General features: G+C 41.8%; 1 protein-coding gene across 2 annotated transcripts in view; it reads right to left on the bottom strand.

Moving 5' to 3' along the window:
• The window catches only part of agap3 (ArfGAP with GTPase domain, ankyrin repeat and PH domain 3), a 129,295-nt gene that overhangs the window by 51,390 nt on the left and 64,819 nt on the right, over positions 1-13,086 (bottom strand). For both annotated transcript variants that reach the window (XM_028472429.1, XM_028472428.1), the window contains exons 10-11: positions 4,631-4,735; positions 2,740-2,920 (exon numbers count right to left, since the gene is read on the bottom strand). In XM_028472429.1, coding sequence (XP_028328230.1) covers positions 2,740-2,920; positions 4,631-4,735 — 286 coding nt within the window. The remainder of the gene's footprint in view (positions 1-2,739; positions 2,921-4,630; positions 4,736-13,086) is intronic.

A 13,086-nucleotide genomic window follows, 5' to 3' on the forward strand; every position in this document is an offset into this window, starting at 1 on the left:
CTGAACAATACCGTCATGGTGCTCGTGTACTAAAGCTTGAACACAGAGCAAAGCGAGACAGCGTAAAGGCCTATTGTCCTTTGAGAACAATTTGAATTACAATATGCTGAGAGGTTATCATGGATTTCTGACCAAATGACGCAAAAAAATAATAAATCATAGAACCCCACCCAAAAGGGCTTATATCCTCAAGATTTGTGTGTCTTCGACAGTCTGTGATTTACTCGCTAACTTCAGCCACCAAAAGACCAATCGAGCACCGAGCTCTTCTTCTCTGATTCATTGTCTACAACCAAACTGTCGCCCCCTGTGGTCATAGATTATTTTCTATCAACTGTTTTTATCCTCTTTCGTTAAAGGTGCAGTCCGCAACTCTCAGATCCCTCTCACCCCCTCCCTCCCCGCTGCTCTCTTGCCCTGCCTTCAAACTTTCCAAAGTCCCTCCCTCAGAGGAGCTAACAAGCTAACGTTAGTCCGACAGCAACATCACAGGAATATACCATGCTCTGTTAAAAGCATATTACTGCAGCGCTTCTCTCTCTCAATGTGCACACACCTCAGCAACAACAACACAGTGTCACTTACAGCAGCCCAAACGGAGGCTGCTGCACGCACATGAACAACACATGCACCACAGAGTTCTAGTGTACCAATTACAAATCAAACATAATGTAAATCAAGCAGCAGTAATTACCTTTCAAGCAGAAAAGTCACCAATTCCATCTTCTACTCCTCCAGACCACACACTACAAAAAATACGACGCTCTAGCTCCGGGAAAGGGGCGGGGCCAGTGAGCAACAGCTGTCAAACAGCCCATCAAACACAATCCTGACTCTGATTGGTTCTTTTTGCTCGGTCGCAGTGCATTCTGGCAATCTGCCAAAGGCTGCAAGAGCAGCAGGGGGAACTGCAGCAGCCTGTTTTTTTTTTTTTTTTTCCCACAAACTACTAGTTTGATGTAAAGCTGTCCTTACATGGTGACAAATTTATCAAATATAACAAAAAGTCACTTTTATAAGAGTTGCAGACTGCACCTTTAAACCAAAGCGGTTTACATCAACATCTTTAACTTTTCCCGATCATTTAGAGCAACCAAAAACAAATAGGCATTTTGACCAAAAAATGAATCATCTAAAAAGCAGCCTGAATGCTTCACTCCAATAGCAAACAATGGGACGTTTACAGGCAATTGAGGGTGTGTGACAACATCAATCACGTGATTTCAAGATGGAGGAATACAGGTTTTAAAACGGTAAAGTAGTCCCATTTCTAAAAGTTAATAAACAAATACGGTGCAAAAAAATTAATTTTTGTTAGATCTTCTAATGAGGATATTGTAAAGATTTTAGGCCACATTTGTAAAAACGGTGGAGGATCTCTTTAAGACTATGTCATTAATGATTGTACATGAATAAAGCAGTGGCTCTACTTGCACATATTTACCTGGTACAGGACACACCTGCACAGGTGCTTTAACCCCCCTCCTCGGGCCTCTGACCCCTCCTAATGACAAGTGGCCGACTCATTATGACTGCGAGCATCCGTTGTCGTGGTGATGCAGCAGCAACGTGAATGGTATTAATAAACGCTCGGCAGAGAAAATAAACCTGTTGACGCCTCCGACTTTGGACGCACATCTTCCTTTGATGGTCTCACCCTCTCATCTTCATCTCATCTCGCCTCCTCCTCCTCCTCCTGCTCCTCTCCCGGTGATTATAAAGGTCTTTAGATCTCAGGAACGAATGAATTACCAAAGGCAAAGACAAGGCGTGTGATTTGGACGCCTGAATGAAAAATTACCCCTTTGTTCCCTCCATCAATTGCATGTCTAATGAAATCAAAATCCCGGTGGTATAATCAGAAGAGGGTCCTCCACCCGGAGAGAGACCTGATGTGATTTGTAACCTTTCTTATCCTGAGAGCAGATTAAGAAGAAGATCCTGGTATTGTTTCTGATGCTACAGAGAGAGAAAAGCGAAGGCGTTAAACCTGACCCAGGACGGATTGTTAGGACCCACGTCCATCCCATACACCCACTGACCCAACTTTAGCACGAAATCTGCTAATTACACTTAATTCATCTCAAACCTACGCCTGGAATGCAGTGGGCGTCTCTGCCCCCATGTGGAAAGCCGCTCATCCTCAGAAACAGGAAGTAGGTCAGAGACGCAGTGACCTCACCTCACTCAGCAGAACCGACGCCACTTTACTCCCGTCTCCATGTTCGGAGATGCTTAAACACGCGATTTAAGTCCCAGTTCAGTCATAGAGAGAATTAATAGATCTGTGGAAGACGCTCATTAAGTCATCATCAAGCAGGAAGCTCGTTTTACAGTAGGTGGATAATTAACCTGCTGGGGCCCATTCCGCGGATTGATGGCATACAGAGGGCAGCGCCACTCCGATCCCTCGCTCCCGTCTCGGAAATCACAGACATAGAGGAAAGACGTGGACCATGTACTGGTAGACTTACTGGTCCCTATTAGGATAACTGACCCCATGTCTGATTGGCTTATTTAACAAGTCCTGCCCTCTTTACACTAATTGGCCCCAAAAATGAAAGCCAAAGTGTTCTAATTATTTTAGTCTTTACAAGCATATAGTATAGTTTATGACTTGATTAAGAAACTGTCCCCACATTTACAACCAGTCCATAGCAGTGTGTGTGTGTTGTTGTTGTGTACAGGTTGTGTTATTAACAGCGTGCATAAACATCAGTAATAATCTGGGATTCAAACCTGTGCCTGCGATGCCGAGCTGCAGGGCGCTGCGATCTTTGGGCGTGCCGTTGGTCTTCGGGCTGGCGGTGGGGGCGGTGGGAGCCACAGTGGCCACAGCACGGGGGGGCCGCTTCCCAGGAACCTTGACGGTGGTCCTGAGCAGATCGATCTCTTTGCCGTGCACGTTCTGCATGTAGTCCTGCACAGAGGAGAGAGCAGCGGTGAGGCTGTGGGTTCGAATCCCATCACGTGATCGGCTGTAAAGGTGGAGGATGAAAATCAGGGCTCAGCAGAAAGCGGCCCCCCCACCTTTATTACCGTGTCATAAAGCAGTCATTTCTCTCCCCAGCCTCGGCGCTAATTACCCAGCGAGCGCTCTCATTTCGTTTTATTGCAGGAATTAACGGCCTGATCGAAGCGTGCGAGGCTATTACCATGTGTGATTAAGCCACATTCAATTAGTTTCTACAAACAATTTAATTGATGCAGCAGATCGAATTAACAGAAGGTGATTGTGAGGAATCAACCCCCCCTCTGCTCCGCCGCTCACACTCATCCTGATAATGTGAGCATTTGTGTACGTCTTCACCTCCTCTGAAGACGCACAGCGACTCGCTGACCTGTGAGGATGGAGGAATGGCCTCGCCACTCAATTACAAACATGAGCGTCCACCGCGTCGCTAATCACAGTTTGTAAATGACTGCAGGGAAAGGTGAAGAGCAGGGTTCAATACCCGACTCTGTGAGGAAAGTCACTCATTACAGTAGCCAGAAACAATCCTAACGCTAACATTCAGCTCATGGAAGGTTACTTTGCAGTAATGCTAACAGTCAGCTCTGGGAACAGGAAAAACACCATTATATGGTCAATTCGCAATTGTAACGTGAACAGTTCGCAGCAACAATAATCGTAATGCTAACTGCTAACAGCTAAAATCTTTGGTAACATCTTAAAAAAGGCTAACAGCTAATGCTACTGTTACAGGCCAAAGGAGGAAATAAACAACAGCTTTAAACAGAAGAGTAACAGTATTGCTAATGCTAACAGTCAGCTCTCCAAACAAGAAGAATGAAAATGTGAGGGACAAGAGAAAATGCTAACATTTAGCAGAATAAACAGGACTGTTCCTGGTATTTTACATTAATGCCAACAGTCATGTCAAAAAAAATCATTTTGAAATAAGAATTAATGCTAACCACTGACAGGATGGAGCATAATAATGGTTAAAGGAACAATAATCCTAATGCTATCAGTAAGCTCTGTAAACATGACAACATATTAAGGTCAAAGGCCAACGCTGATGCAAACACTTCACGTCATAAATAGTTTTTATATAAAGAAAAATAATCTTGCCAACATCTGGCTCAGCGAAAAGCTTGAGGTTATGTAGGAGTAATGCTAATGCTAACAGTCAAGTCAAAAACAATAACATAAAGTGCATTACAGGAGACTAATGCTCATAACCTTTGTTCAAAGAACATGTAAAACTTTAACTGCGTTCCAAAGCAAATGCTAAATGTGAGGTCAGAGAATGAAAAACGTATTGCTAACTCTAATTGTGAGAAAAGAAGAAGCTACCATTAAAGGACAGCAAAGCCATTGCTAACATTCAGAGAACACACATCAACAATGCATCAGACTGAAGACAGATGCAAACGCTAAAGTTAGGTGAAAGTAACAATGCCATTTTGAACTGCAGAGTAGCTCATGATTAAAGCTAACAAGGTTGTGCTTTATAGAAGGCTAACGCTAAATGTCACGGACGCTGGAAAGGAAAAATAAGATGGAAATATGACGACAAGCAAAACAGAAACTAACGTCCGTAACGCAAACAATCATGGGTTAGCATTAGGCGCAGGTGTCACAGGCGTGATCGGAGGGCGTTAGAGGAAGTGGGCGGGGACTCACGTGGAGGCTAGGGTGATAGGTCAGCACGCCGTTGTCGCACAGCGTCACATACTTCTTCTTCCACTCCTTGTTGAGGGACTTGCCGCTTCGCTTCAGGAGAATTCCCTGAAAGAGGAAAAAAAACACCATGTTTGTCCCACGTTTGGTGGCAAACGCGGCAAGATTTTGGATTTCAATTCAAATCCTATTTATGTATTTATTTATTTTATTTATTTGTTGCTGGAATTTGGAACTAATGTTACTTATAAGTTTCTTTGTTACCTAATTGACTTGTTGATCTATGTTTTTATTTCTTAATTATTCTAGTAAATTAATCCTATAAGTAATTGTGAGATTATAAGCAGAACATTATTTAGTGATTTTATTAATTCGTTTTTCTTTTCTAGAAACAGAAAACAGAACAGAAACAGAAACAGATTATTAAGTAAAATTCCAAATAGTTCATACTAGATTTTTGGGACTGGACGCTTTGATCCTGCTCAGCCAGCGCCGCCACGTGCTAAGCTAACCCAAACATGTAGAACTGGTCCCTGATATGGAGTTTAATTACAGTCTGAAAGGAAAACAACACATGTACCATCTGAAAAATGTTTCTCTGTGCCTTATCTTGACAAAATACACATTTGGAAGGAATACGAAACAGCCGCTGCACAGACTGTCGGAAAAAGATGTGGAGCAGATCGTTCTCTCCTGCCGTGATTTTTCACACTGAGACAATCCCGTTAGAGGCCCCTCCCTGAGACGCTGACCCCTGAAGGACCTCTTCATCCCGGATTAGAGAGTGTGATCCGGCTCCTCAAACCCCGCCCCCCCCACACACACATACACACACAAAGCCCCTCAGCGGGGGCTGCCGGCCGCCTCCTCGGGTTAAACTGTGAGGAGGAGACCTTTAATGAGGGGATTAGACCACAACCACGTTGATGTTTGGACTGAGGAAGAGGAGGAGAACTCTAATCCTGATTAACACATCAGGGGCGACCTCGACCGACCCCGTTCAGGGTCTCAGCCGGAGGTAGCCCACAATCAGGACTGGAGATAAGGATCAGGACCACAATTGGGTCTAAAAAAACTAATAGAGTATTAAAAACCAGGACTAAAAACAGAATCTGGAGTACATTCAGGATTAAAATATGTTTGGGACTAAAACAAAGGCAGAAAACAGCACAAAATTTACAGCTTAAGTATCCTGAAACAACACAAAAACTAGAACTAAAATCAGGACTAAAACTAGGACCTGGACCATAATCGGGACCTAATATAACAGGTGTGTCAGCTCATTTTAGTTCAGGGGCCAAATACAGATCAGTTTGATCTCAAGCGGGCCTCTGATTTAATGCAGGAATATGAGTGATTTCAACATTATTGTGCCCTAGTCTGCCTTTCTACATATACAGTACATAAAAAAGAAACAGACCATGTCCAAGCAATAAGTAACAGATATCAGTCCCAACAGGGTCTTCACTTTATATTTCCTAAATTTTGTGACCATTTAATTAAGTGAAATATTATGTCATAATTTGAGGAAAATTTAGTTTTTTCCAAGAGTTTACATTACAAATGACTGCAATCATGTGACATAAGCACAAGGAGTGTTGTGTTTAATTCACACAATGACTCATGTTTTCTGTCATTTTTACTTTCTCCTGCGGGCCAAATTGGATGCTCCAAAGGGCCTGATATGGCCTTCGGGCCATGAGTTTAACACATGTGTAATATAAGAAAAAAAAAACAAGACCGGATCATGATCTAGAATTAGGATCATGATTAGGACCAAGGACTGGCGTACAGGGACACCGGGGATTACCCCAGTGGGCCGGTGGGTCGGGTCATGAGAAAGAGAACATTCCTGTCAAGTATCCCGTTTTGGCCGAGAAACTCCTGTAAAAACCCCTCTTTCCCGTCATCTTACCATATTAGTATTTTCCCGTAAATATCCTTTATTTTAATGTAATAATAATTAAAAGTCAAATAAATAAAAACATTCTCTGCCTTTGTAAACTGAACGCTGTCACGAGCCTCCCGGGATTAGTCCCGACAGCAGGAATAAACCCGGAAACAACTCAAAACAGAGATGGATGGATGTAAGAAGATGTTCTGGTGAAAAAAAACAAAGAACTGGTGTAAATACGTTGTGAAATGTGACAGAGTTTACCTTCCTAAAGAGCAGCAGGATGGGACACAGTTACACGTTCTGTTAAATTAATAACTGAGATTTTAACGTCTCCACGGGAGAAGGAGCGACGCAAGTCACCATGAAAAATCAGCCAATCACAAGCGCCACAAATATACACTGCTTTAAAAAGGATGTTAAAGGATATAAAGTCTGCAACAAATGTGTCTAATAAGTCATTAGTGAATAGATACCATAAAACTACATGATTGAGCATGAGAAATTATAAGTAAATATGGAATAAAAATAAAATGTTAAGCGTGAAACGTAAAATTAACAGTAAATATTCAACGTGTTGACACATATATGAACTGTAAGTATATTAAATAAACACATGTGCTTCATATACACATTCATGTTTTCATTTAGGCTGTATTATAATATAGGAATTAGGGCTGGGTGATATATCGAGATTCAAGATTTATCAAGTTTTCTATTTTGGCGATATAGAAAACTACAATATCACATATATCGATATATATCGTATTGTGTATAAAAATACTTGTGTTAGGAGTCGCTGCTTTTCCTTCTCAGAACAGAATGTAAAGCTCAGTTAAATTGAATAATGAGTGTGTCCTAACCCAGACCTTCCCCATAACAAGCTACACTCACACGTGCTGTCCCTTACGGGTGAAAAAGTGTCACATATTGTGCAGCTGTTTGTTAATAAATGAGCCTGTGTGGCATTTTGCATCAGCAAATTTAACCAAGAATTATCTTTCTGGTCAGACTTTATTTGAAATAAAATTATTGACATTCATATCGCATATTACCATTTTGAGAAAATATATTGAGATATGAGTTTTGGTCCATATTGTCCAGCCCTAGTAGGAATGTTCATAGCATTTCAATGTCAACAAAGGTCGACCTACCAGATTCTAATCACCTCATTGTATTTAGTAAGTGGTTATTTTAGATTTCCTGTACACTGGTCTTAAAATATAAGGGACACTGGAGCTTGGTTAGGGTGGTGGGACGGCTAAATTTTATTGTATCAATGACCTGTTTGCATTAAAATCACTACTTGCTGTAAAATCACTATACTGCTGTAATTATTTTACAGTACGGTACTCAAGGGTTCAAGATAATGATTAATATATATATATATATATATATATATATATATATATATATATATATATATATATTTTTTTTTTTTTTATTTTTTTTTTTACTTGTCTGCACATGCTGTCAAAGGTCAACACCACAGGAAGTGCAATCATTATGAGACAGCAATGCATATTTTGTTATTGCAATAAAATACATTGATATATTTTATTGCTTAATTGTGACCATCACCAGCCCTCCCTAAGGAAGGGTAAGAAATCTTTTATTATAGGGAGGATATAAAAAGGGAGAGCAGTGTTACACCTAAGTGGAGGGGGAGGGGGAAGGGGAGGGGGAAGGGAGCAGGGAGGAGAGACTCAAGGCAGGAAATAGAAAAGGTGGGGAAGAATAGACTGTTTTGCAGTGAGGGTGAGATGTGAGGTTGTAGAATATATTGTGCTTATTATGTTGTGTAATCCAGCCAGTATGGTGACAAGTGTGAAGCTTAGCTATAATGGTTGTGGCTGTGAACAGGGGGAATGAGTGAATGGTAGTACCTAAAGCAGGTATTTGGGATTAACGTGTCTAAGGTTAAGCCCAGTATGAGTTTTATCCCACATCCCAAGGCGTGCCAGTGCATCGTATACCAGTATATATGCAAAAAAAGAAAAAAAAAAAAACCGCTACTGCAAGCCCAGGAATAATGATTAATATATGATTATGGTCCAAAGCAACATGAAATGCAGTTTTTTTTTCCATCAAGGGACATGAAACTTGTGTTACTGGCTGGCTGGCCCCCCACACCTCGCATGAAGTGAGCTGGTCTGTCAATGACTTCCGGGCCACTGGACTGGACCGACCAGGAAACAGTACATGGGTGATTGTGATAGGACCTGCAGCTTTGTTTAAATGGATTATTGTTTGTTTCAGTGCTTTGTGTTATTGATAATCCTGCAGGGCAGAAGGACTCACACACACATGCACACACACAAAACAACTGAATATGATCAAACAAAAAGTCATCTCTTCATCTGTGTGTGTGTGTGTGTGTGTGTGTGTGTGTGTGTGTGTGTGTGTGTGTGTGTGTGTGTGTGTGTGTGTGTGTGTGTGTGTGTGCGTGTGTGTAATCTGTTAGATCAATCGGAGAACGGCAGATTGAAGACGTTCCCTCCCGTTCTCTCAGAGAGCGATTGATTTCCAGGATGCTCGTGAGGACGATGAACGATCATTACCCATGAGCCTCGGCTGTAATAAACATTGTGATGGTGGTTATGAAGCCTCCCGCTGCGTCCCCTCAGCTGAGAGGTACGCAGAGCGGTCGATGAGCCGCCGGTCGATACGAGGAATGTAAACACCTCTGAGTGCTGCTCAGAGCACGGCGGGTAAATGACGCGGTCAGCGGACGCATGTTTTACAAGCAGGTGCGAGTCAGAGCTGCACACGGATGGATAAGCCAATAAGGACTCAAGTGTGATCCATGAGGAATGAAGCCCTCACTCCAGAATGTTCAAAACAGAACACACTACAGGCCATGATTCAGTCAACGTAACTGCCAATGTGTCCACTAGGGGTCGCACTGTTTTAGTAGGAGTTAATGACGTAAAACAATACGCCACATCTGAACAGCAGGTGGCGGCAAAACGCTGCTCACGCACAGGTTCCGCAACACAACACAGACTGAAAATCCGATCTGAACCATTAACTAGAGCACAGGTACGACTAAAACCAGGATATATAAACTAATACCATCAACCAAACCACCACAAAGGCAACGTTCACACTGCAGATCCTTCATATTACATATTAAATGCGTCTTCAATCAGTTTGGAGTATGAACATAATGCAACACTGAAGTGACCCACATGCACAGAAGAGATCCTAAGGTGACTTTAACCTACAGGCATGTACGGTGTTTACAGAAGTAAATATGGAGGCATCCAGTGTGTGTCACGCTGAAAAAGTTTCTTTTAAACAGAAGTCAGCAATTCATAACTTTAAGGACAGTGAAAAAGAAGAAAGCCAGGTTTATGGCTCAAGCCGTTTGCAGTGTGATGGCTGCTACATCTTTACAACAGATTGTTTGGATGGTGATGACTTAGGGGTCAGATAGAAAGCACTTCGGCCGTCCAGATTGCAGTTGCATTGCAAATAATCAGGATTTAGGACCAAAGTGACCTGGGTCGGATTAAAAAAAATCGGAATTGTATTGTCCAGACAGTCTTTAACAGATTAGATACAGGTCGCGTATGGGCAAAAATATCGAATTTGAGCCGCATTTGCCTGCAGTGTAATTGTAGTCAAAAACTACAACAATGACCAAAACCAGGAAAGAAAATGGGACCAAAATCCAGGATCTGGACCATAATAAAAACTATAACAACGACAAAAGTCTATAATTAAAAAAAGGACAGAAAAGAGATGTGGACAATAAACAAGACCACAACTAAGGATAAAACCAGGATCTTAACCACAATCGAGGCCACAAATAGAACTAAAACCAGGTCTGAAACTAATGCCTGGACCACAGATGAACCAACAACAATACTGCAACAAGGACCAAACCAGGACAGAAAACAGGACAATAAGCAGGATCTAGACAAGAAACAAGTTCCAAAGGACTAAAACCAGGATTAGGACACTAATTAAGACCACAACTAGGAGTAAAACCAAAGTTATTCGAGGACTAAAACCAATATTTGGACCACAAACAAATCCAAAACCAGGAATACGATGAGAAGTAAAACAAGGACCTATGCAATTTTAAGGACTACAAATAGGTCCAAAACTAAGATCAAGAAATGGGATCTGGACCTTAAACAAAAACACAACCAGTACTAAATCCAGGAGTAAATTAAGGACTAAAACCTGGATCTGGACCATAAACAAAACCACAACTAGGACCCAAACCACTGCTAAAACTGGTATTAAAACCAGATCCTGTGCCACGACAAAGATTAAAAAACAGGATCAGGCTTTCCTTAATCCATAGTGAAGTTAGACTAAACTACTTCTACTTAGATCATATAACTGGTATTGTTATGACTTAACGTCCCCACACAGAGATGGCATCTGATTGGCTCATTAAACATAATGACCTGCCCCCTACTGTAGAATTGGCCAATGATTAGACAGACTTAGTTTGCATTAATTTTAGTGGTTAAGAGCGTTTTCATGTAATTTTCACTCTGTGATCAAACTGTCAGTGTGTGTGTGTGTGTGTGTGTGTGTAGTCCTGACCTCCTGCTCTCTGTCAACACACAAACACGAGTGTATCTGCGGTCGACGGTGAGCCGCACAATCTGTCTAAACGATGTGCTTTTGTCAGAAAAGCCGCGTGCTGTCACACCGGCTGACTGATGGCTTCTTTGTGTGTGTGTGTGTGTGTGTGTGTGTCTGTGTGTGAGAGAGAGAGAAATGGAGGATGAATGTGGTCTCTGCTGAAGAGCTGTATTGTTATCCTATCTCGCTCTCACTGGGGGGGGTTTGAGTGTGTGTGTGCGCGTGTGTGTGTGTGTTTGTGTGCATGTGCGTGTGTGTGTGTGTGTGAGAGAGAGGTGTAATTTGGCCTGATGGGGTGAAGGGGGTGATGGGGTAATTAAGCTCACATTGATACTTTGATGTGGCTGATTGTGCGTTTGACTGTTCTGCAGATGAGGCGAACTCCCCCCGCAAACTGAGCCCACTAAGCTTCTGTCCCCCACCTCCCATCACAGGGGGTATTGTGTGTGTGTGTGTGTGTGTGTGTGTGTGTGTGTGTGTGTGTGTGTGTGTGTGTGTGTGTGTGTGTGTGTGTGTGTGTGTGTGTGTTTGAAAGAACTGAGAAGAAGCCTCTAAATTGACCATAAGTGTGAATGTCCTTATTAAAGCGTGATGAGGTTTTATTCCCTAACCAACATCTGCTGAGAAGTGTGTGTGTGTGTGTGTGTGTGTGTGTGCGTGTGTGTGTGTGTGTGTGTGTGCGCGTGTGTCCGTGTGCGTGTGTAAGCAAAAAGAGAGAGCGCACAAACTAAGAAGACTTGAATTGGACCGTATTGTCCTCATTAAAGCAGGACAACGTTTTACGTCTCAAACACAACCTGTAAACACAAAACATGTCTGTGTGTGTTACAAAACCTGAGAAAAACAGAGAGAAAATTACAAAAAGGAGAATTTTAACTGACTGTAAGACTGTTGTCTTCATTAAAACAGAACAAGGTTTAATTTCTCAACATACAAAGACGTGAAATCCTGAAAAGTGTGTGTGTGTGTGTGTGTGTGTGTGTGTGTGTGTGTGTGTGTGTGTGTGTGTGTGTGTGTGTGTGTGTGTGTGTGTGTGTGTGTGTGTGTGTGTGTGTGTGTGTGTGTGTGTGTGTGTGTGTCGGAGTACTGACAAGAAGTCATTTGTCTGACCGCAAGAGGGAATTTCCTCAATAAATAAGAACAAGAAGGTTTATGTTCTTAAATAAATACGAGCTAGAAACCTGAATAGTGAGTGTGCATGTGTGCAAGAAAAAGAAAAGAATAAAGAATTATTCATTATTATTTTGAGTTCTTGCGGTTGTTGCGCACATTGTAACTTTTAATTGTGTTATAGCGTTTTAATCAACGCGTTTCATTTCATTTCATTTTTTAAACACTTGCACTTCCTGTATTAATGATAATTAATCAATAAAACAAATCATTTTAATCTGGCAATCCACACGCAGCCTTTCACACACACACACACACACACACACACTGTGTATTTTGTGTTTTCCTACAATCTGGATTTAATCTGTCAGAGTTCATCCTTCATTTTTTCGACCCGTGGCAGAAAGTGAAGGCTTTCCCGGAGCGAGGGCGGGATGTGAGCAGCAGCAGGTAGAGAGGATAATACAGGGATGCTGATCCCATCTCAACAGCTCTCCAATCAGCAGCCGTGATTACAGATGCTCGTGTCAATTACAGCTCCTCAGGAGGCGGCCGGAGCTGCTCGACCACACCGACGTCTCACACACAGCATGGAGCGGCGAGTGAGTGGGAATCTGATAAGAGTGATCTGAAAAACTTATGGTTATAGGGGAAATCGGATTACAAAAATTGGGAAACTCAGGTTTTAAATTAAATCTTAGTGTTAAAATGCTAAAAAAAAAAAAAAAAAAAAATACTTTGAATGGAGAATTTGATCAAAAATGTTAAAAAAAAAAAAAAAAAAAAAATACTTTGAATGGAGAATTTGATCAAAAATGTCTTTTTTCCAGAATAATCAGATCATAAA

The sequence above is a fragment of the Gouania willdenowi genome, chromosome 17, assembly GCF_900634775.1.
Source record: "Gouania willdenowi chromosome 17, fGouWil2.1, whole genome shotgun sequence".
In the NCBI taxonomy this organism is placed as follows: domain Eukaryota; kingdom Metazoa; phylum Chordata; class Actinopteri; order Blenniiformes; family Gobiesocidae; genus Gouania; species Gouania willdenowi.